The sequence below is a fragment of the Diadema setosum genome, chromosome 2 (assembly GCF_964275005.1).
Source record: "Diadema setosum chromosome 2, eeDiaSeto1, whole genome shotgun sequence".
In the NCBI taxonomy this organism is placed as follows: domain Eukaryota; kingdom Metazoa; phylum Echinodermata; class Echinoidea; order Diadematoida; family Diadematidae; genus Diadema; species Diadema setosum.
The window spans coordinates 40,173,302-40,196,523 of NC_092686.1; the positions used below are offsets into that span (position 1 = coordinate 40,173,302).

At 37.4% G+C, this 23,222-nt stretch overlaps 2 protein-coding genes across 2 annotated transcripts; one reads left to right on the top strand and one right to left on the bottom strand.

Moving 5' to 3' along the window:
* Positions 1–224: 224 nt before the first annotated feature.
* On the top strand, positions 225–11,820 carry LOC140245033 (uncharacterized). The gene is made up of 13 exons (XM_072324628.1): positions 225–284; positions 774–842; positions 2,428–2,514; positions 3,296–3,331; positions 3,821–3,866; positions 4,664–4,800; positions 5,341–5,484; positions 6,324–6,458; positions 6,757–6,864; positions 7,570–7,661; positions 9,166–9,345; positions 9,780–9,966; positions 11,650–11,820. The coding sequence occupies exons 1-13, from the start codon at positions 225–227 to the stop codon at positions 11,818–11,820; spliced, it is 1,452 nt and encodes a 483-aa protein (XP_072180729.1).
* Positions 11,821–20,309: 8,489 nt separating this feature from the next.
* Positions 20,310–21,827, bottom strand: LOC140245043 (uncharacterized). The gene has a single exon (XM_072324640.1). The coding sequence runs from the start codon at positions 21,825–21,827 to the stop codon at positions 20,310–20,312; it is 1,518 nt and encodes a 505-aa protein (XP_072180741.1).
* Positions 21,828–23,222: the final 1,395 nt, after the last annotated feature.

Genomic DNA, 23,222 nt, shown 5'->3' on the forward strand with positions numbered 1-23,222 from the left:
TGACTATTCCAATGGAGTGCAAAGTTTGATAGGTTTATCCTATGTGAACTTCTCAATGCCCTCTTTTTTGTGTTACACAATACTATCATCATGTAGCAGTCACATCATGTAAACAAAGTCTAGTCCAAACATTGCCTGCGCAAGGGAATTAGTTAAACAGTAACAGGTTGAACAAAATGTTAATTGTTACAAGAGGCTCAAGTCTGCTGAGGAAGTAGTCGAAAATGGCAGCCCACAACACAATCTTGTCAATACTTCTCGTCGTTTCGCTAGTTTTCCTCCTGGTAAGTCAATATATTAGACTAGTAATTTCACCAAAATTGTTTTGTCTGTTCCTTCAATCTCTTTTAAATCTTTTGAGGAATGGTTACACGATGAGTTGTTAGTTCTTCCTGAGATTGATAGCGACTGTTCGTATATAACGCACAAACAGAATGCTGCCGACAATCAAAATCAAGAGGTCTTCGTTAAAGAAGGGAGCCATTTCATAACCGACATTTCGCTGTCTGAGCAGGCTGAGGGCTCTAAAAGATCCACTGGTACCTGCAGAAGAACAAATCAATCGTACATCTAAAAAACACATTTCCATACATGTCCACGTTATCTCCCAAAGAGTATAATCAAGCAGAGTGTTGAAGTCTCAATAAAACCTGTCAAAACATTTCATACACAGCATATTTTATTTTGTGAAGACTGATTTGATAAACATAAGCCTCACAATTAACATTTCAGTTTATGATACACTGACCATCGGTTTTTCTTTGTGCTCCAAGGTATCCACGTCCGTGTATGCTGACAATGAGTGCACGTCTAAACTGAGTGTTGAAGTGGAATGTGATGAGGTAAGAACATTGCGAAACATTTAGTTCACCAGTTCGCATGTCCAACGCACGACGAAGTTAGATGCCACTCTGTGTATTGTCATATTGGTTTGGGTAAAAAGAATGAAATAACCCAATCAGAAATGAAAAGGAATGATTACAAAAGGTCATACAACGATAAGGCGGTTACGGAAATTGCGCAATGCCTCACATGTTGTCATTCGGCAGGCTATAGAAATGATGACTTATAATGAATGAATTGGTAAAATTAGAATAGCATTGTGAACCTCTCCCAGTGGCTTTGAAATTGTAATGGAATTCCTAGTTATGATCACGATAATGATAATAATAATGATAGATAATAATGATAATATGAATGAACAATTCCCTCTTCTCTGCAAAACTTCCTAACCATACTTTTAGGTTGGGTTTATTTGATATTGGGTTTTTTTTTTTCCTTTTTTTCTTAATTCAACTTAAAATCGAAACAATGCATTTGTCTTTCTAAAACTAGCCCAAACATTTCTACGAGACAAATATATCGCACTAGCACAGTCTCCTCCAAACTACAGGAACTAAAGGTGTTCTTGCAAATCACCGGTGATGATCAAAATTATAATCTAATGATAGATAACAGGTCTTAATTTGTTCATCATATCCAAAACAAATCTTTGCTTATATCATTTGGCTGCCAGTGAGGCTGTTACATCATTATATCTAATTTATGTGATTGTGATTAATATCAATTTTTAATGAAGTCGATTGAAAATTTGAAATTCAATTACTTTCTGAATTATGTTTGATGTTATTGTCACTCCTGCCTGATTTTATTTTTGTTTTGTTTTGTTTTGTTTTCAGCATTCTTGAAGACTCTATACTTGATTGTGAAGTGTAGTTTCACCTTAAGCTTTGTGTTATTGGGTCCCCTCGTTCATCAAAACGAATGTGATTTGGCTTTGTAATAATTAACGATAATAGTGGCTTTTTGTACAGCGCACACAGGTCCATCTTTCGGTGCTCATGGCGCTTTGTAATTTGTTTTTAGGTCAAGCTACTAGACTATACATGTGATTCTACATTATCGTTCCTTTATCATGTTTATAGTCAAGTTCAAAGCAAAATAATTTTGTCCTATTTAGTCCTAAATGGCAATGTTACTGGCTAGAAAAATATAGTTGTGAGTTTTTTTATATGAAAATCGGAAGAATTACTACGTCACTGTGTTGTTGTTAATTTACAGAAAGAAGAGAGAAAGAGAGAAAAATGGGGCCCTACGTCACTGTGGTATTGAGTGAACATTCTTCGTATTCTCCCTTACGGGGAAAAACAACACTTTTCATAGTGATCTTTCTATCTCTTTCTTTCATTTTCCCTTTTCACTTATCTTTTTTAACAAATCATAGTCGTTGTCAGAATCATTTGTTTTAATCGTTCTCTTTCGAAGCATAGCATCTCATTATGTTGGTATTAGTTGTGTTAATCGAACTAAATTCTACGATGGAAAATAATGCAGCCGAGAAGGACATGAACTCGGAAGAAATGGCCATACGTGTAGCAAAATATATCAAGCTCTGCTATAGGAATATTTCTCTTGTTCTCTTGCCAGTGCACGGAATGGGGCCAGTGCGTGCAGGGATCCGTACCGGTAGAGGACTGGTTAACATTCGCCCTGAAGACACAGCGGGAGCTACAGGTAGCCTATACTGCATTCTTATCTTAACCCTTTGCCTATGGAAAGATGGTTGGGCCAGAGCAATGCTTATAAAGATTTCAGTATATCGTATATGGGACGGATTAAAACTGTTGGTCGCCACCCAAGCCTTTTATGCGTTCATTGGTCAAGGATTTACACAGCATTATTTTCGTTACGAGGTGTTCCACAAATACTTGTCTTTGACAATACTTTGGGCTACAGTTTGTTATTTCTAATGTTCAATAATCCGGCAATGAAAATGTTCGTTGCGGACCTACAGTTTGTGATTCTAGGTTCGTTTTAGAACGTACCTTTGAACCTTATTTTATTTTCGGATGAGACTCTTCGGAATAACTTCACAAGTGTAAGGATTAACGAAACCTTTCTCGTTTCCGCATTAAAGTATTCATCGAAGTAGGCCCTATACGGAATCCATGTAGGAAATATTGAGTTAACATTTGTATCAACTACACCATAATATTTGTTGTATAACAGTTAGCATTAATATATCTGACTGATAATTGTTTGAATTTTTCAGTTTCTGCAACCATGATTATTTCCATTTCAATGATGCATGAATACACAACAGAGATGCCACGGGTTCTTTAATTCGTACCGTATCGTCTTGTGTAAACATGACGTATTCGACTCCACTCGAAGATAGTCCTACCGATGTATACATACAGAGAGATACCAGTGTTCAAAAGCAAACCAAGTGTCACGTGTGTCTTCCCTCATTCACCCGATCTCTCTCTCTCTCCCTCTCTTTCTTCTAATACAGATTGACTTCACCTTTGACCAATTCATCATGCTTGACGTAAGTCAAGGAGGAGTATGAAATTAGAGTGATTATTTATTTGTATAACAATTATTATTATGATATGAGGATATCCACCAAGCCTGGATCAAGTTATCACGCGATTATGAATGATTTCGTTAGATTTGGCGTTTTGATACAGACCATGAAGTAACAAGGCTGTCTGTCTGTATGTATGTCTCTTTCTTTCTTTCTTTCTTTCTTTCTTTCTTTCTTTCTTTCTTTCTTTCATTCCACGCCGCAAACACGAGTGTCCGGCAACTGTATGTCTGCGATTTTAGTTTCCATTGATTATTCTTAAATTTTGCCACATAAACACAACATCTCAATTGTCCATTGTAACAGTGTTTAAGATCAGTTTTATGAATTGCTTATTAGGTTTACTTGTCCACCAATGTCATATCCTGTAATATACTCGGAATACATTGGAATGTATAACATTGTTCCGATGTAATGTATGTCTCTGTTATTCTCATCTAATTTGTGTAGTCTCATAACAGTTTTCAAGCCAGAGCATATGGACTTAGATACGGAGGTAAGTGGTTGTTGCATTCTTTTGTCGATATAAATTGGGCCGGTGTGAAATAGCAGCAATTAAAAACTGCAACATATTGGTGACTTCAAAAAAAAAAAAAACACACACAGAAACTTTCAGAATTTCAAAAATTTCACTTTTGTTATGGCTAGACCTTAACAAATCTTTATAAAGCTAAATTCGTTGTACATAATGTTGTTTAGATGACATTCATGATCGGTGTTTTACGTATTTTGTGACATCATGATCACAGTCATCTTTTTTTTTGTTATACGAAGGGCATCACTTCTCTTCATGTACCTACAGAATAATTTTCAATTCAAATTTATAAATCATTTTATCCACTGACTTTATCTAAGGTCATGTGTTTAGCGTGGCATAAGTTCTCAAAGATAGCAGCAATTTAAAACTGCAACATAATTGTGGCTTCAAAAAAAAAATCAGAAACTTTCAGAAATTCAAAAAATTCATTTTTGTTATAGATAGACGTTAACGAGTCCTTATAAAGCTAAATTCGTTGTACATAATTTTGTTTAGATAACATTCATGTATGATGTTTTACGTATTTTGTGACATCATGATCACAGTCATCATCTGTTTTTATTATACGAACGGCATTGTTTATCTTCATGTACCTACAGAATAATTTTCAGTTCAAATTTGTAAATCATTTTATCCACTGTCTTTATCTAAGGTCATGTGTTTAGCGTAGCATAAGTTCTCAAATTCCCTCAAATTTTTGCTCTCTATACTGGCAGCATGGCGAATCACATTTTTTTTTCCTTTCGTGTTTGCAGCCAATGACACCTGCGTGTGGCCGCCCCCGTACCCCGAGAACTGCACGAGCATCGGAAACCATGAATTTACGATACTCGACCAGCTCAACATGGGGATCCGAGGAATCGAAATGGATGTGTGGTGGTGTTACAATGCGGTAAGCACTAATGCAAGCGCCAAAGGAAATTAAAGGGGTGATAAACTACTGGTTGAGGTGACTAAATTTTTTTCGAGATACTTAGAAATCATTTTATGAAATGTTAAAGAGCATACTATTTTAAGATTAATTCAAAGTTTATTTGATGAAAACGGTTTTGAAATGGATGAGATAGCAAAAAAAAAAAAGCAAGGTAAAACAAAGAGATCCTAATAAAATGTACGTGGTTCCTACCTTCTCTTTTTTAGGATCGCTTTCTTTTGGATATCAACCATTTCAACTCCAATTTTCATCAAATAAATTTTGAATTCCTCTTATTATTAAATGCTCCTTCATATTTCATAAGAGGTTTATCTTTATTAAAAACAAAAAAATCAGTTGCAAAAAAAAAAAGAATCCTCGTCAAAAACGTTAGAAACCTGAGACCCCATCTCAAACGAAACTGTATACCATCCCTTAAATAAAAATATGCATTAAAAGGGATTGCATGATAGTATTGTTAAACACATATCCGTGTCACTGGTTTGTTGTTACTTTCAGTTTCGTCTCTGTCATCTCGGTACGCATGAATACCTTGGAGACTGCGAGGCGGACCACATGCTATACTCTGACGTCATTGATGACATAGGGGCCTGGCTAAACCAACCGGAGAACCAGAACGAAATCATACGTATCTATCTCAACGTGAGCTTCGTTCCGTTAACCTTTCATACTGTATACCTTCTCTTTCAGTGGCGGATCCAGAGGGGGCGCAACCAGCGCACGCCCCCCTTTATTTTTCGCTAAAAACAAAAGAAATAAAAAGAAAAAAATGAAATGAAACCCGGAAGTGACACCAGAAATAATTAGTCACGCCCCCCCTCCCCTTTACAGAATTCCTGGATCCGCCCCTGCTCTTTAACAAGCAAGTTTGAACACATGCACACTCACACCTGAAACTAGATTATAGTTGTAACGTAATATTCGTGTATCTTTATGTTTTTCGTATCATTCAGTGATATTTTCATTTAACTATATGACGTGCATATAGGTATCTATTCATGTGAACCTATTGATCCTAAACAATGCAGTTTTGATTGATACAGTAGTACTTGTATGTGTGCAATTCAATGCTAACTTTCCTATAAGAAAACATTCTACTTTATTACAGCATGTTTATTTTTCATGTCGTTTTGTTTTGTTTTGTTTTGTTTTTGTTTTGTTTTTTGTTTTGTTTGTTTGTTCGTTTGTTTGTTCTTGCTCTGCTTTGTAATGTTTTGTTCTGTGTTATTTTGATGTCATGATATCATGTAGCACTGCAATTTCTCATCAAAAATGGATTACATGATTGGGCAAATAACAAAAAATAACAAAAAACGATTGCCCTGGTTGCCCAACTAAGGATGAGCTAATATAGATATACCAAACATGGTAAATAAACACACAGACGAATACTTTGCGGTCATAGAGATGTCTTAGTGTCAATTCAAATATCGGCTGAAATCTGGTCTCTGTTTCCTTTCCTCACGTAAAATATCCATCAGGAAAAGCAAGATCAACAGCACGACGCCGAGATGAATTCGATCATTCAGGCAGCGTTTGGCAGCCGGGTTCTTACCCCTGCAGACCTCTCGGGGACGTACGGCGGACACTGGCCCACCATTAAGCAGATGAGAGAGGTACTGGACGGATGCAACGTCGATATTATGTTAAAGTGAAATGCAACAAATATTAGTACTCATTCTTTCGTATGCGTGAAAAATGTTTTTTTTTTTTAATCTAATATACAAAACAGAGTGAAGGGCTTTCCTTTCTATAATGGACAAAATTAGAAGGTTCTGTTGTAAAATACCAAATGAGATGTTGATTCCATCACGAATGTTGCATTTGTTTATTATCAGAAGATATTAGTTTATAATATTTATAAACTAATGATTACAAAAAAGTTTTTTTTTTCTTATTCTGCTCCTTATATAGGATGGAAAGAATGTCATACTCGCAGCTGGAGGCACAGATGGGTTCTTCACGCACGGGGACGTGTACATTCATCCGCTGTACTTCGACGCCGATCTGAGGACAAATCTGGTAGATCTGCGATATGATTATGGGCCTTCGGTTTTGTCAGTCGTGCTTTAGAAAGCTAAACCAAATCATATCACAAGATGGCGCCAAACGATTTACGTGTTGTGTCTGCATCCATGAATGTATATACAAATATGTGGTTGCAAGATTATTGCACTGGAGCTTGGAGCAACAACAACAACAACAACAACAAGCCAGTGATGCATTTTGTGAGAGTTCAAGGTCCAGAAAATATTGCTAGGAATAATTTTCGATACAACATTGTTAAATAATTACATTTTGTATTAATATGCTACAGTCATATATGATATGTTAACACCTGCAAGGCTTATGGCTATTTATAAAGATAACTACTAACACGTTTACTCTACCATCCCATTAGATTTGGGAAATGGTTTGATTAAGCTCTCTTGAGATCCCAAAGAGCAACACGCACAATGCTCTTCCAGCTACTTTAGCTGGAGAACTTTAATAAAATTCATACCATAGTATAAGCTGGCTTTCAGATAATTTCGCATTGGCGCCCCCTATCGTCGTCCGTTTACTTCACGGTTCGACTTTTTCGATTATTGCCAAACGTATTTCATTAAATTCCGACACAGAGAAGTTTGTATTTGACGACATTTGACAATAATTAGAAGGTGAATATTTCTTGATTCGTAAGAACAAACTTTATTGATGTAATCCAGTTTTATCTATTCCTGGCAGTTTACATCCTATCCCGAGTGCAGCGGCCGAAATAACTCCAACATTGTGCGCGTCTACAGCGACAGTCTGCAATTTCCCCTGGTCACGAGTGGGTAAGCCTAGAGCTTATTATTTTAATGTTCACTTTTAGACTTACAGTGTAGAAGGATAGATCAAATCCAGTGTTTGCTCTTCAAACTGTCATTTTGCCAGTTTCAAAGCAATTCCTAGAAAATACTGACACGAGGAGTAATACTTTCTTAATAAATTTTGCAACCATAGTGGGAAGTTGGCAATGGTTGGGGAAGACGTAGCGTCCTTGCTCACAACAGTAATGTGACAATGATGCGGAAAAATATAGAGCAGATAAAAAAAGAAAGAAGGAACGTGTCGTGTTACAATATGAATGGAAAAGCAAAAAAAAAAAAGAAAAAAGATAGAAGCCCTGTTTCAAAATGTATTTTACGATAGGGTCATGATGCAAAATAGTTTTATTGCAATAGTGCATTTGACACAATAATATTTTAAAAACGAAAGTAACCGGAAGCAGCAAAAATCAAAATAACAAGGCACAGTGATTAACTCCAAGCATTTTAACATGAACGTTTTGTTTAGACACCGGGCCTACTATGAGCACTGGTAGTAAGATATCAATATGATTCAAAACTTACAACGAACATTTGTTATTCAATAATTTCAGATTATCAATTTTACGACTATCTATTCGGTGCTTAACGTGTAATTATTCATAGACAGTGTTGGGCAAAATATTGTTGAGACAAGTTTCACGTGTGTGAGTGTGTGTGTGTGTTATTTTTTTTTTTTTGGGGGGGGGAGAGGGGTGGCAAAAATGATACTAAATTTCGATGCGCTTGTGATTGTAATTTACTTGTCCTTACTGAAACAAGTATGAGGGATCCTTCTGTACCACTACTGGAACGTGTTGAGGCATCTCACCAAATACCAAGTAACTTCCTTTGAGATAACAATTATTTCGTACCACATTCTTTTTTTTTTTTTTTTTTTTTTTTTTTTTTAGTGATGTTGCAATTTTCATAACAGCGGAATGCTGATAGTAATAGAGAGGATGACATAAGTTCTTCCAAATACAAATAGAATTTCGACAAAATAGACGTATAAACTGTGACGGTCAATATTGAAATACTTTCCGGTTGGGTATATCAGTGTCAGTGGGTAAAGTTATCAAAGTATACGTTAAAAAACGCGTGACATTTCTAGTTAATCAATAATGGTTACATGTTTTCTCTAATGGGCAGAAGTATTTTTTTTTTCTTTTTGATGTGGTATTTGTACAAGGATGTTTGGATATTATAGAATAGTCTAGTACATTTGAATCATCCACGAGGGAAAAACGTCAGGGTAGCGACTGATTTCCACAAATTCATAGAAGTAGAAACATAGACTGCTGTCAGAGATTTGTGTGTGCGTGTGTGTTTGTGTGTATACTATTATGGCCCAGTTCAAGTACTCTCTGTATATATAGTCATAAATACGATAATCAGTAGCTTACATGATAAGAACTATTACTTATAGAAAGATGATAGACCTAGAAAATTCAATAAATTATTAGAATTGACGTGCATTTTATTCGATCAGATATTACAAGGGAGAGGACACCGTGGGATCAATTAAGAACCTCAGCGAGTACGTCCAGTGTCGAATCCAGTATCCCACCATGGATATGATTAACCCGGAGCTCCTCAGGACAGGGGTCTTTACATGGGCCGAAGGTCAACCGGAAGGAGAACTGGCATATGATTCCTGCGTAATGTTGAGGTAATGTAATGTTAAGAACAGTTTGAAAGTTTCTGAATCATGTCAAATGAACACTGTCTGTACGTATGTACTGTCTGAAGTATTTCTATAATCTTACTTTGCTGAATAAGATTTTGATAATGATCTTGCATAACAATGATTGAGGACATGTGGAATGTTCAGAATTTTTCACAGGATGTGCTTTTTCCTACAGCACGTTTCCTACAGCAGTGACAACCCTATTCAAATAAAATTCTAGTAAAAACAGAATTATGCTGCTCTCATAGACTGACTCGTTGTTGCAGACTGAGCAGATAGTATTTGTTCACTTATAGAAATGAACTGATAAGTTTATACTCGCGCCATTAGGTACAAATGAGTTTTGTGTGTACCGCATGAAGGCAGAGTACCTTGGTTTATATTCATCCCCATTTTTATGCCATGATATGTAACAGTGGGGTCGACCATCGGTGGTACGCTGCCTCAGACTGCGCCACGATCCGACGCTACAGCTGTCAGAACGACGTGGACCCCGAGGATTGGCGGATGAGCGACATGACGGGCCCCTACACGACCACTGAGAGCGTATGTCCCGACGGCTACACCTTCAGCATTCCCCATAATGGCTATCGGCAGCAGAAGGTGGGCGGATTTGAAGTCACGTGGTGTCAATTTCATTTCTTGTCATTTTTTTTTTAATAGATCATAGAGAACAAAATTACTTTGATATAGCATAAAGTCACGAAGAGTTAAAACGTATTCGGATGTGTAAAACATTACTATATTGCCCATTAAATGGCATTTGTGATCTTAACTATGGTGCACTGCAAAAAGTCCGGTGTTAAATAAATGAAACACCGAGCTGGTGTTAAATTTCCGGTGCTCATTCATGGTGTTAAATTAACACCTCCGGGTGTCATTTCAAAATATTAAATTGTTTTTTAACAGTTTCTTAGTTACTGCGCACTTCTTGTTAATTCTGAACTTCAACAAGACGATAAAGAATTTTCCGATAAAGTACTTGATTTCCGAAAAAAATGTGAAAACACATTAACACCACAGTAACAAAAGGTGGTGTGGTCTCCTATTGAAGCTGGACGGGTGTTGTACCATTGAAATTAACACCACCAATATCAAATCAACACCATGCGGTGTCATTATTGAATTAACTCTAGCGCAGTGTCAAAAATATCACCAGCCACCGTGTCAAATTAACACCACGAAGTGCCAGGTGAACACTTTTTAACACCATCACAATACATTTGCTACACCTGTGGGTGTGGTCCTCTATTGAAGTTTGACCGGTGTTAGATTTAACACCCATGGTGTTAAATCTAACACCGATGTTTTTACAGTGTGCATTGTCAAACATAGATATCATGACTAACCACACTTATAATAAATGGATTTCTAAATAGATATTTCTTAGATATTTTAAAGGAAGATGCAACATCTTGAAGTAAATAATGACTTATGAGAACAACTGGATTAAAAAAAAATACTCTTGACTTGTTGCCCTGTTCAGCATCGCATTGAAGGTCCCGACTGTTTCGATATTTTCTGGTATGTTGACTAAAATTTGGTATGACCCATTGTCTTGTTATAAGAGTTACTGTAGGCCTAAGTACAAACTCAAGCAGCTTTTATTGGTTTTAGCATGTTTAGGTTATAATATTTGGCGTATCAAGACTAAAGATTGGATGAATCAAATACGAGGTCGGCTGTTACAGCTCTAGCAAATTGCCTCAATTTCAGACATGCCGGAATTTAGCATTCACTGTTACTGTTATAGTAGCGCATGTAGTGTGCATGTTGCACAATTATTCGTCCTGTCTGACTCTTTGCTTCTATGAAGAAATGAACATAATCATGGAGAGGAGTTTCCCTAAATTCTATTGAGGATTTTTTTTTTGTAGAAATATCACGAGATGTGTCATTTCGTGATATCTGTTTTGCTAAATCAAGTCACTGTTGCCTTCAGTTGCTTAGAATATGCCTAAAGCTTCCATTGAAAATTAAAAAGATATTGAAACACCAAAGAATCCTTTCATTTCAGTAAAAAAAAAAAGAGAGAGACAATTCATTATTATTCGACTGCCTTCACCGTCTTGAATTGATATGCCTTTGGAATTGGGAAGGTCAATAATACATCATGTAGGTATATGCATGTGTGTTTTATAATTATGATGTCAATGTATGCCTGATTATTATGTAGGTGCTATGTGTCTATGCATATGCATTTATGTACTTAATGTGCATGAAATCTTTGTTTATCAATTGATCAGTTGTTTCTTTGTTCTTTTATTCGTATTTGTCTACACTTAGCTCATCGAGTCCTCTACGGACAACGATGTGTGGCTCAACTTTTCCCCCTGGTTACCGGCGGCGCCCACATCAATGCCTTTGACGACATCCGGGTCGGGTCAGGCAACTCTCTGCTTCGATCTTCTCCTTGTGACATCGGCAGCATCTTGGTTTTCCTCCAGATTGCTGTAGATGTCAAGTGATGTTTGTGATCGCATTATATCTAATACACTGGTAATAGTTTTAATCATTGAATAAACGTCACATCGATTACGTGTTTTTTTTTTTCTTGAATCGTATCTGTCCTGTATTACATCAATTTTTCATGAATACACAAGAAATACTATACCGTAATCCATGCAATCTTTGGCTACGTTCCTTTGCTGTGCTTTTGAACTCCCGCATTAACCCATCTTGTCCGTTTCCTCAAAATTTGCCCATGAACTCCAAAAAGTGTGTTAAAAATTTCAGCTGATGCATAAATGAATTAACTTATCTGTAACCATAATATCTATATTGAAATACGCCTCAGTAACGTCAGTATCATAAAGGAGAAATTTTTTGAAAAGGGAGTAGAACAATAACTACTTAGTGAAGAATGATATCAAGTTGTATATAAGAAGGAAATGACGCCTCTTTATGACGCCAGCATAAAAATGTGTAAATGGCAACGAATCTTGTGGAGTCGTTGCTACCGTGATTAGTTGCACACTTGACAGTGCTTAAGAGAAAATCATCCTTGCGAGAGTTTATTTTGCTCTCAGAATGTCACCGGAGGGCGAAAGACAATACTCCGAATGTTTCTTAACAATATTCTATTGTCTAAAATTTCACAACGTGTCTCCTTTCAAGAGCATCATAGCGTCCGTAAACTGAAGACTTGTAATGAATTGTAAAGAAGTAGATGATTCTTGATCTCGTCTTGTAAGAAGTCATTATTATCTGACGTTGGTTGCAGGACACGCCCAACGCCGTTGGCCAACTGCTCTGTGCGTCTGTTTCTCCATTGCTTGCAGTGGCACTCGAATTGTAATGGAAATTTCAAGATAAACATCCACGTAAGTGTTCGTGAATGCCCGCGACCTTCTTGTGTCCCAGCCTCTGCCTTTCTTTCAGAACAAGTAATGATAGTAATTGCGGTAGAAATATCAATCTACTCGTCCCAACCTTCCTCAACGTAAAGAGTGGAATGGTCAATTAGGCTTAGATTGAGTTGTATCACTTCATGGCATGGGATTGCAGTCTGTCCATCTCAAGGAGGACGCAAAAAGGCGTCAGTAGCAGCCCTTTTAGTCGACGAGAGTGCCACTTGAAAGATGGGTTTCGTCAGCGATGGTCTTCCCTAAGAGGGAGATTTGGGCGATGAGTGTTCGACAGATCTTCGTGTATTGATCTCCGACACAAGACTGAACCCCCTGAGGGGACGAGGTGTTCTAAGCAAGCGTGAATGTTACATACATACACACACACACACACACACACACACACACACACACACACACACACACACACACGCACAAGAGATTACACGACGCACTTGGGGAAGCAAAATTTGTATAAAACAAATGTGAAATAATCCAAAAAATTACAAAGAAAGTAAGAGATATGGTAGGAAAGGAAAGCAGTAAATATATAAAGGGGGAACAGATGAGAGAATGAAATAAAGCTCGACTAGGGGCTACAATGAAATAGTATAGTAATTGAAATCTGTACCAAGAGAGTGGAGAGACGAACGAACTCCCTTCCTTGACGTGTTGTATAAAGTACGCATACATACTAAATAATATATTGAAAGACCGACGAAAAAATAACAAGGAAAGTAAGGTAAAAATATGAAAACATGAGAGGGAGAAAACGTCAGAAGGGAGGAACTTCAAAGGCACAACATAGCAATAACTCCATAACACAATATTTGTTGGTTTAGCCAATACAGTGAAGCAAAGTGAGAGAGACAAAGAAAAAGAAAGAGAGGGAGAGAGAATGAGAATGTTTAAAGGCATTAGTTACCATTTGCAGATGAAACAGAAATCCACCTTTAGTGCTTTACAACCATTGTAAAAAAAAAAAGAAATGAATCGGGATAATCAATCTTAAGTTATATTAAAATTGTTTCCAGACTAGCCGTTTTGTGATACAATTGACCTACACATATGCATCAAATGTGGTAACTTGAAAATTTTTAATATCACTGCTCCCAAAGGTTAACTGTACCTTTAATGAGCATTCACGTGTTGGAAGTAGTTTTGAGAGAATACGTAGAACGCACGGCTAATCTGTGTTCATGAGTAATAATATATTTCTTTATGAGATTACAATGAAATCTGTGCAGGCTTCCGTGGCGGTAGAACGTTGAGTGGTACAAGGCACCACGCATGAATCTCTTTCTTGGCTATGTATGTGACCCTAAGAAAGACCAACCCATTTTTGGTAAGCATATTTTGTCGTTTTCGAGAGAAAAAGGTAAGAACGACAAGAAAACGACAAGAACATGCTTGGCGATACGTCGGGAGTGGGTTATCGAGGTCTATAGACGGTCTACGGAAATCTTTAAAGATTCTATTTTAGTTTCACGAGGAAATAATACTCGCTGCCGAAAATCAAGAAAAGTATACCGACAAAAGAAACAGGTGGTCTGATTTTCGCACATTCTGAGCTTGTCACTCTCATTAAGCAGACAATGGTCAGAGGATGCGACAAGCACATGGGTAGTCATGACCTCTGATACCTCACATGGCAGCAAACTGTGCTACCCAATGGTCCTTGAGTAAGATTTCGAAAAGTCCTCAGGATATTTCACCTCTGAAGAAGCTCTCCAACTAACTCTGCAGCATTAAAAAAAAAAAAATCGATGATCCACATAAAACATCGTCACCCTGTGGTCAAGCCAATGACCAGGCAGTGATGTGGAGCATCCAAAACTCCTTCAGGCAGAGGTTAATTTTGCAGAGCACATATTGCAGGGCCCTGCCTTCTCCTTTCCCGTGGTAAACTGTAATCACATCATTGCTGCCCTATATGATTATGCCCAGTGTGTGTGTTGTGAGAGATATGCGAGGCACAGTTTGCGCTTTTTTTATAATCGGTTGACCTCAAAGACAGTAATGACTCCTAATTGCGAATAATGTGGTTATGTAACTTATGACGAGTATTACGTGGTCGTCGACGTCGTCGTCGTTGTTGCTCTTGTTTCAGGTTTCAGTTTCAGTTTGATTTTATTCATCCACTTGTATACATATAAATAGATACACACAAAGTTCCACTCAATGAAATGACAAGATCATTTGAATATATTCAAAACAGATTGTGTAAGATTTTATCCGCATGCTTTATTTTTCTTTTCTCCAATGAATCCAGTAAGACCTACTTTTTTACATTGTCACACCCACTAGACTTTTTTTCTTAGTTTTGTTTGTGGTTATATACTCTTCCCTTTCTAAACTGTTAATTACCTACTTTTGATGTATACAGTATTAACAGAAGTGTAGTTAAGATTATTTCTTTTGCTTGTTTATGTCACTGATCTGTAATTGTGTGAATCATGTTACTGCAAATGTATTTGTTTTATTTTGTGTATATACAGGGCGCCATTGTAAAGCAGTTAGAAAACTGAATGTGCCTACCCTGTGTTTTTTAAAGAAAACATGAATGAATAACAAATAAATGAATAAACATAATATAGACAGGAAAGGAAATGACATACGTGTGAATATATTTCGACGTACAATTGGAGAAGACAGTGATCAATTAGCAATGTGCATGGCCTCAATGATGTCCTCGGGTTACATGATAGATTAGAAAAATTAAAGTGCTAATTACTGGTAGAAAAGTCCTAATTGTAACCTACGGAGGAACGACCATAAAAAAAAATCACTTCAACCTATAATTTTGCTTGTGCAGTGGAAAGAATACATTACGTTAAATAGAGGACTATAACGAGACAAATAATTTGGACGGAGAAGGGGATGCCTGAAATCAAAAGAAGGGAGAAAAAAGATTAACAGTGCTGGAGGGTTGGAGCTATCTTCTAATCGTATGCAAAAAGAATTGTTACCTAGGAATTCTATATTATTAAGCCTTCGAGTTTGAATAGTAAAGTGTGCAACACTTGTGCTTACACGAGTTTTCTTGAACTAAAAGGCATTTCCTTTCTAACCTATCCTCCATCATATATTGTAGACATTCCTAAACTCCAACTCCCCGTTGTATTTACTGGTCATTTCATAGAAAACTTACTCGCCTGGTCTGATATTGTAAATAAACAATTCATCTTATCACTGATAGGTAAAAACTTTGATTGACTCTTCAGAACCAAACAAAGTGTGCATTCTTATTATCTGCCTTTTCAAAGTTATAGCGTGTTTTCATTTTGCCTTTTTTTGTCCCCCCCCCCCCCCATCATTGATGGCAATGTCTTCCTTTTATTTGAGAGCATCGACGTCAGGAATAGTGACCATAATACAAGTATGTGATAGTGCACACTTCATTGTTCCTGATACACTGTGTACATTGATGATGGTGATGATGATGATGATGATGATGATGATGATGATGACGACGATGATGATGATGATGGTGGTTGGTGGTGGAGGTGGTGAGCAATTCTCAGTTTTGTATTCCATCTTGTTCTGTCTTCATCAAGCACTCAACAGCAACAGACTTAGATTTTATTGATATGTAAGCTTGATTTTCAAGTCACTGTTTAGTGTGGTATTGTGCATTTCTTTGTACAATATATTGCTTCTGTGATTGATGCTGGTAATGCATCCAAAATGCAGGCTGTTGATGTGCTCTCTATTGTGACGAGAGCCCTGGATAACAGGCAACACATATACATTATGTATATATTTATATGAATGTGTGTGTGTGTTATATATGTGTGTGTGTTATATATATATATATATATATATATATATATATATATATATATATAGATATATATATATATACATACATATGTATAATACATTTAATATATATACACATATACATACTTGTAAAATATTTGTAAAATGTGTATATGTGTGTTAGCGTGTGTCTGTGTGTGTGTGTGACAAATGACTACAGGGACTGTTTCCTTTCCAGTTTGTTCAGCGTATACAGGAAATATCATCACAACCATAATTATTTTGAAGACCATTACCAAAGATCACACAATTCACAAATACACATCCGCTCACATGCACACACACACACACACACACAAACAAACATACACGCATAGCGTTCCATGCCAAAGACCCGGGTTCGAGTCCCGGCGGAGACCAATTTTTCAACTCTTGCGCTTTTCCGAAAAGGAGGACCAGTAAGAGGAATAATGATATCAAAGCTACGCACCGATTTCTCCTTCCTTTATCATATCTCACGTATATATATATATATATATATATATATATATATATATATATATATATTATTCATACCAATGTATGTATATATATGTGATAAAAACCTAAAATGGCATTAGACTAAAAACGCTTTATCCTGGCGAGGAAAGCGCATGATAAAGAAACAAGACACCAAATGCCATTTCAGGTTTTTATCACATATACACACACACATTGGGATGTATGATATATATTTGTATATATATATATATATATATATATATATATATATATATACCAATGTGTGTGTATTTATATATATATATATATATACACCTATACCACTGTACGTGTATACATACATACATGCATACATACATGATATACACACATTCGTAAAAGAATTGACTATTGACAAAGTATATCATCCCAATCACAAATCATCAACAGATATTGATTTTAATCAATTATTTCATCAAAATGCCGTATTTTGTAAGCCGAGATCATGTGGGATATCTTATTTTCAGATGAGAGAGAAAAATGCCACAAATACAGTGCGGTATCTGACTTTCACCACTCTTAAAATTCATATCAAGTATAATACAATTTCTTGTACTTAAGCAATATACTGACTTTGTCAACACATACCACTTTACATATTATCATAATACTTAAGCAATCTGAAATATACATGGATCCCAATATAGATATAGACATAGACACGAGGACGAACAAAACAATGACCACATGCAATCAATGCCCCACCTGCTATATGACCATTTATTTGTTCTCGCGGAGTTAACAGACAAGCATCTACAGCGAACTGAAGGACCACTTCAAACAGGCTGATCTCTCTCTAATGTGTGATGAGCTAAACCAGGTTTGTTTCTCGCTGCCATAGGGAAATCGGAGGGGAGAAAAAAAAAAAATCAATAGCCCTCGAGAGCGATTTGGGTCGCGAGGAAACTCCCGTGGCGCCTCCTCCCATTTCACGGTGACCAGCGTGAGAGAGAAACCCGCCAGGGCTCGCATTGCCGCATATACAATACAATGTTCGGCGATACCACACCGGTAGACAATACGCGCGAGCTCCCGCCTCGATCGAATACTTTATACAGCATTTGACATACATCTTTCAAATGACTATGACACACTCGAAATAAGAAATGCTGATAGAAATGGCAACATGTACTGTTATGATGATTTTGTTCTTTTTTGAGCTGATTTGGAATTTGTAGTTAGTGATCAGTGCCTTGACATGAGAACCCTAAATTTGTATACATGAGAAGCGTTGTAATAACATTCGTTGTCGTTAAAAGTAGTAGAAAATTGTTCATTCTTTGGATGTAATAATTCAAGAGCGTTCAGAAAATATTCCTTTTACATTATAAAGTACAATTCCACATCACGTTCAATGAAGTTGACTTTGTTTATCAAATGAACAGAGGTTTCGTCCAAATTAAGATTTGGGTAAGAAAATTGTGAAATTTTCAAGTTTCACACTTAAAGACCGAAAGAGACCATGTGCTTAAGCATATACAAATTGGAGGAGTCATAATAGAAAATTATACCTATAATCATCTATATACATGCACACCTTTTTATATTTTTCGCTTAAAACTTCACTTCAGTCTGACGAAGAACATATTGCCCGCTACGTCTAGTTCTTGCTTTTGGAAAGATAACCTTGCAATTACCTTACATGTTTGTCATTTTGCCTCTGACCAGCTGACGAAGATTCTGTTCCGTTAAAATCGATAATTCTGGCCCTTTTGAATCAAGATAACTTTATGTAAATCCAGGAACGTTTACTTGTGCTGTGAACTGAATTTGGCTCATGTTACTGTTTGCCATTTCAACGGACTCCGTGACTACGTTACTGTCACGCCATTTACAATATAATCCGCCATCGCTGAAATGATTTTATAGATAGCGGTGGAGAATTCCTTCCTCCAATATTTCCTCTTTGACTTAAATAGAGCTTTACCTCTTATCTAAAAATTAACTCTCACAGAAAATCGTTAGCCTTGTTTCATGACGGAAAGATATACCCTTAAACAAAACCGATGTAAACACGTGTTACATCAGGCAATAAATGAATAAAACGATTAATAATAAATAGATGAATAATAATAAGAATAATAATAATAAAGACGTAAAGTAGATAAATGAATGAATAATTAATAAATTAATCAATGAATAAACAATCATATTGAAAATAAGTTCATCAACAAAACGTGAGGAGAAATTTAGCATCTTCAGGCTGGCGTGTTGTTTGGGTTTTTTTTTTTTTTTTTCTCTCACTTTGGTAACCAGTGCAGAACTATCACATTACAGGGAGCACATCAAACGTATCAGGTGACATACCAGTAAACCAATCATACAAACACCACGATCAAATGCACTCTTGTGAGCTGCAGACAGTACCACAGTTTCATTTTTCTGAGAGGTACATCTATTTTACCTTTAAAATCGAAACCGACAGAAGAATATGTGTTATCTTATCACAATTGTGTCAAGATGAAAAGTGGGGAGGGAGAAAATCATTTATAATTTGGATCGATTGAATGTCATGCCTTATAGAAGAAACATGCATATTTCCATCAGTATATAAGATAAGTAAAACAACGTCTTGCTACAAATCTTTAAAAAAAAAAGGGGGGGTACTCGTTTGAGACACTCAAGTACACCGTTTTTCCCAGAGTGCAAAGCTTTAGACTAACGAATGAAATCAAGTACGATTTTTAATCAGCATCTTCAGATTAACATCCCACATCAGGTGCTCAATTCTTATTATGAAAGCAGATTCTAACAGATAAAGTTTAAAGGAATGATGTAGTTTTAGCCTACATGGGCTTTCAGGTTTTAACTTTGCACGAGGTAATTAGAAACTTATATGAAATATTAAAGAGCATACAATTCCAAGAGGAATTTAAAGTTGTTGTTTTTTTTTTTTTGAAAATTTGTTTTGGACTGAGATATAAAGATGCCAAGAGATCCTAATTAAAGGTGAGTCCCACTTTGTATTAGAACCAGCTTGTTTTACTTTTTTTTTTTTGATATCTCATATACTGATGAAACTATATCTGTTTCTTGTATGGCATGTATATTTGAAGAGTCGATCAATCAGTACATAGTTTAGTTGTATATATGAAATTTGATTCTTGAAATGCCTTGGGAGATACCAAGTTGATTCTACAAACAATGGGAAAGTTCAATTCTAACATCAAAATCGATTTTCCCCTGTACCTTTGGCAACATGTCCATAACATGTTAGAGAAAATTTACAACAATTCCTGCTTGTCATCTCTCAGGTGAGTTTATGAAAACAACATTTGCTTTGATTCAACTTTGGATCTAGATCTGTGTGGGAGATAATATTGCCTGTGTTGCTTTCTTCGTGAGCTTTTGATTTCCTCTTTTAGACTGCTCGGATGACGCATTTTCATGCAGTTTTCTTGTGTGCTTCTTCAAATCAAAGTTTCTACAAAAACCCTTCCCACATATGTTACAAGTGAAAGGTTTCTGCTCGCGATGTGTGTGCATATGAAAGGTGAGATTGTAAACCTGATGGAAAGCCTTGTGGCAGATATGGCACTTGAATGCTTTCTCGGAGCTGTGCGTCAAGCGATGATTCTTGTAGTTACCTTTCTGGTGAAATCCCTTTCCGCAAAACTCACAGACAAACGGTTTGAAATTGGCGTGGATGCGGAGATGTGTGTTCAGGGTAGAGCTACGGTTGAAACACTTACCGCACTCATGGCAGCGATGGGGCTTTTCGTCCGTGTGTATGATCTTATGCCGGCAGAGAGTGCTCGCCTGACGGAAACCTTTACCACACACTTTACAGACGAAGGGGCGAGCTCCCGTGTGAACTGGCATATGCCTGGTTAGGTTGTAATGTGCATTGAACACCTTCCCGCATTCTGGGCACACGAAAGTCTTGGGCTTCGCCACCTCCTGACGACGAGGAATTTGAGGCGGAGTGCTGCGAATGAGCGTCGCCGACGCGTTCCGCGCTTCGCGAGGCAAGGTTGGACTCGAGAGAGCAGAATCAAACGGCTGCTTTACCTTAGTTCGAAGACGATTTGACGAGGCATCTGCCCGGGTTGACTTGCTCCCGCGAGCAGTGTTACCAACTGCAAACTTAACTGCATCGTCACCCCGATGCGCCGGCTTAAAGGCGGACGGAATCAGGAGTTCCGACATTGCAGGTGCTTTCCTAGGTTTCAGCTTCAGATGAGGAGACCATACGTCCATCGGGAACGGATGGTACTTCGACAGCGGCGACGATGATGACGAGGTCGAACAGGACACTAATGGGAATGATGACAATGATGCATGTTTCTCTTTGTCTGTCTTTCCAAATGTGAAAACCTTATCTGCCTGCTTGGCTTTGTGTACCTTGAAATATTTCAAGAGAGCACTGTCCTTCTCGTCTATCCCATACTGCCTGTCCGCGAACTGAAATACATTGGGCCATCCAGAGCAGAGGTTCCTGCCGATGCCGAAATAGGGCTCTCGGGCGTACACCACTCTATGAAGAGACTCCAGGGCGTAGTATCCAGCTTGCAGCTCATAAAAGTTCGACGAGTTGCTGGGGAAGAACGGACCGCAAACATACTGACCAAGGGCACCGTTTGGGGATGCCGACCCACCATCGCCGGTAGTTGGGGCTGTCGTTGGCTGCTTTTGGCTACATAGCTGGTTGCGATTTTTCTCACATCTCCTAGGGATTTTTTGATCATTTTCTTTGACAGCTATTGTCTTTGCATTTCTGATTTTTTGAACTCCCAGTATGCTGTCAATTGAAAACTTCAAGTGCGATGAGCCGACAGTTGTCGTACGATTTTGCATAATGGTGCCACCAGACATTTTATTATTTTATATCGTTCACGACCTATAAAGAACAGATATGAAGACAGATGTTGAGAATAAGGTTTGCAATTCGCCGCTTCTTGCCTGTTGGTGTCAACTTGTAAAATTCTAAACTTTGTTGATAAAACGTGAGGTGTTTAGCCTTCTCTATCTGTTAGCGATGTTATATTGTGTTGTAAATGCACCTGTTATTAGATTCGTCACTCATCAATGTCTTCTCCACATTTTCCAAAATGATCTTCTTTTCAGGGCCCCCAAATTGGATCTTTCAGGGAGCTTAGTGAGGATGCCTGGCGTCGGTGACTGGCGCTATCCTACGGGAGCACGTCGGGCGTCCGTGGCTGCCGAATCAGCCGTGATACACTGTAGATTCACGCCGCCTCCTCATACATCCCGATCCTCCGCTCCTGCGGTGCAAGTTCAACGCAAAGAAAAGGGGTTAGCGTGAGTGAGCGGTGGATTCCGCGACGGACAAAAGCATAGCGGATCATCGCTAACCAAACCAGCTTCTTACCGTCCTTTGAGGTTTTTGAGGGGCAGAGTAAAATGAAAGAAAGAAGGGAGAGAGCGCATTTCCGGCAATTTGCGTGATTCAATGAATGTGTGTTGCGACAAATTATCATCTCACTTACTTGTCTTCTATTCTTGCCTTGATTGGGGCTCGTCCTGTCACAAGTTTGATTGACATAAGATAAGACAGGTACTCTGATGGTATGGTAGTGCGCGCGTTTTTGTTCCTAGATTAAGGGCTAAAATTTGTTCTGTCTGATTCCAGAAATGCCTACAGGTTAGTGACTCCCATAGAGCGACCTCCAGTGAACAAGCTTTTTTTCTCAAAGCGAATGACAGGTACACACAGCGAGTTTATACAAATTGACGAAGGCAACAAACATTACTTTCTTTCAAAGGTAAGCAGGTAGCACCAAACAGAAAGTTGTTTGTTGACAGGAATAGTGCATGTTTAGAGAACACCATTTTATTTCTGAAATGTGGTGTCCTCGTCCTCTTTTTTTTTGTCACCACGTGAAAGACCGAGATCTAAAAGTCAACCCTTGTTCTCTGGTTTCCTGCAATTAGTTAAATCAATGTTATAGACATATTTCTAATTTTTGTTCTGTAGTGTCAAATGGTTTAACCATCGGGGTGTCATGATTCTTGACATAATAAGTTACGTTTCCTTTTATGCTACTAATAAACATCAAAGAACGGGAATCAACTGATATTAAAGCATTGAGTTTCAAAGCATCTTGCAGATCAAATTAATAATCTATACATTACATTTCCATTCGTCTAAAATCATTCCTTATGACAACATAACTAATTACCATTTACTTTTTCGGTTTAATTCTTCAATGTTTCATCAAAATATGAAATAACTGAAAAATAATTTTG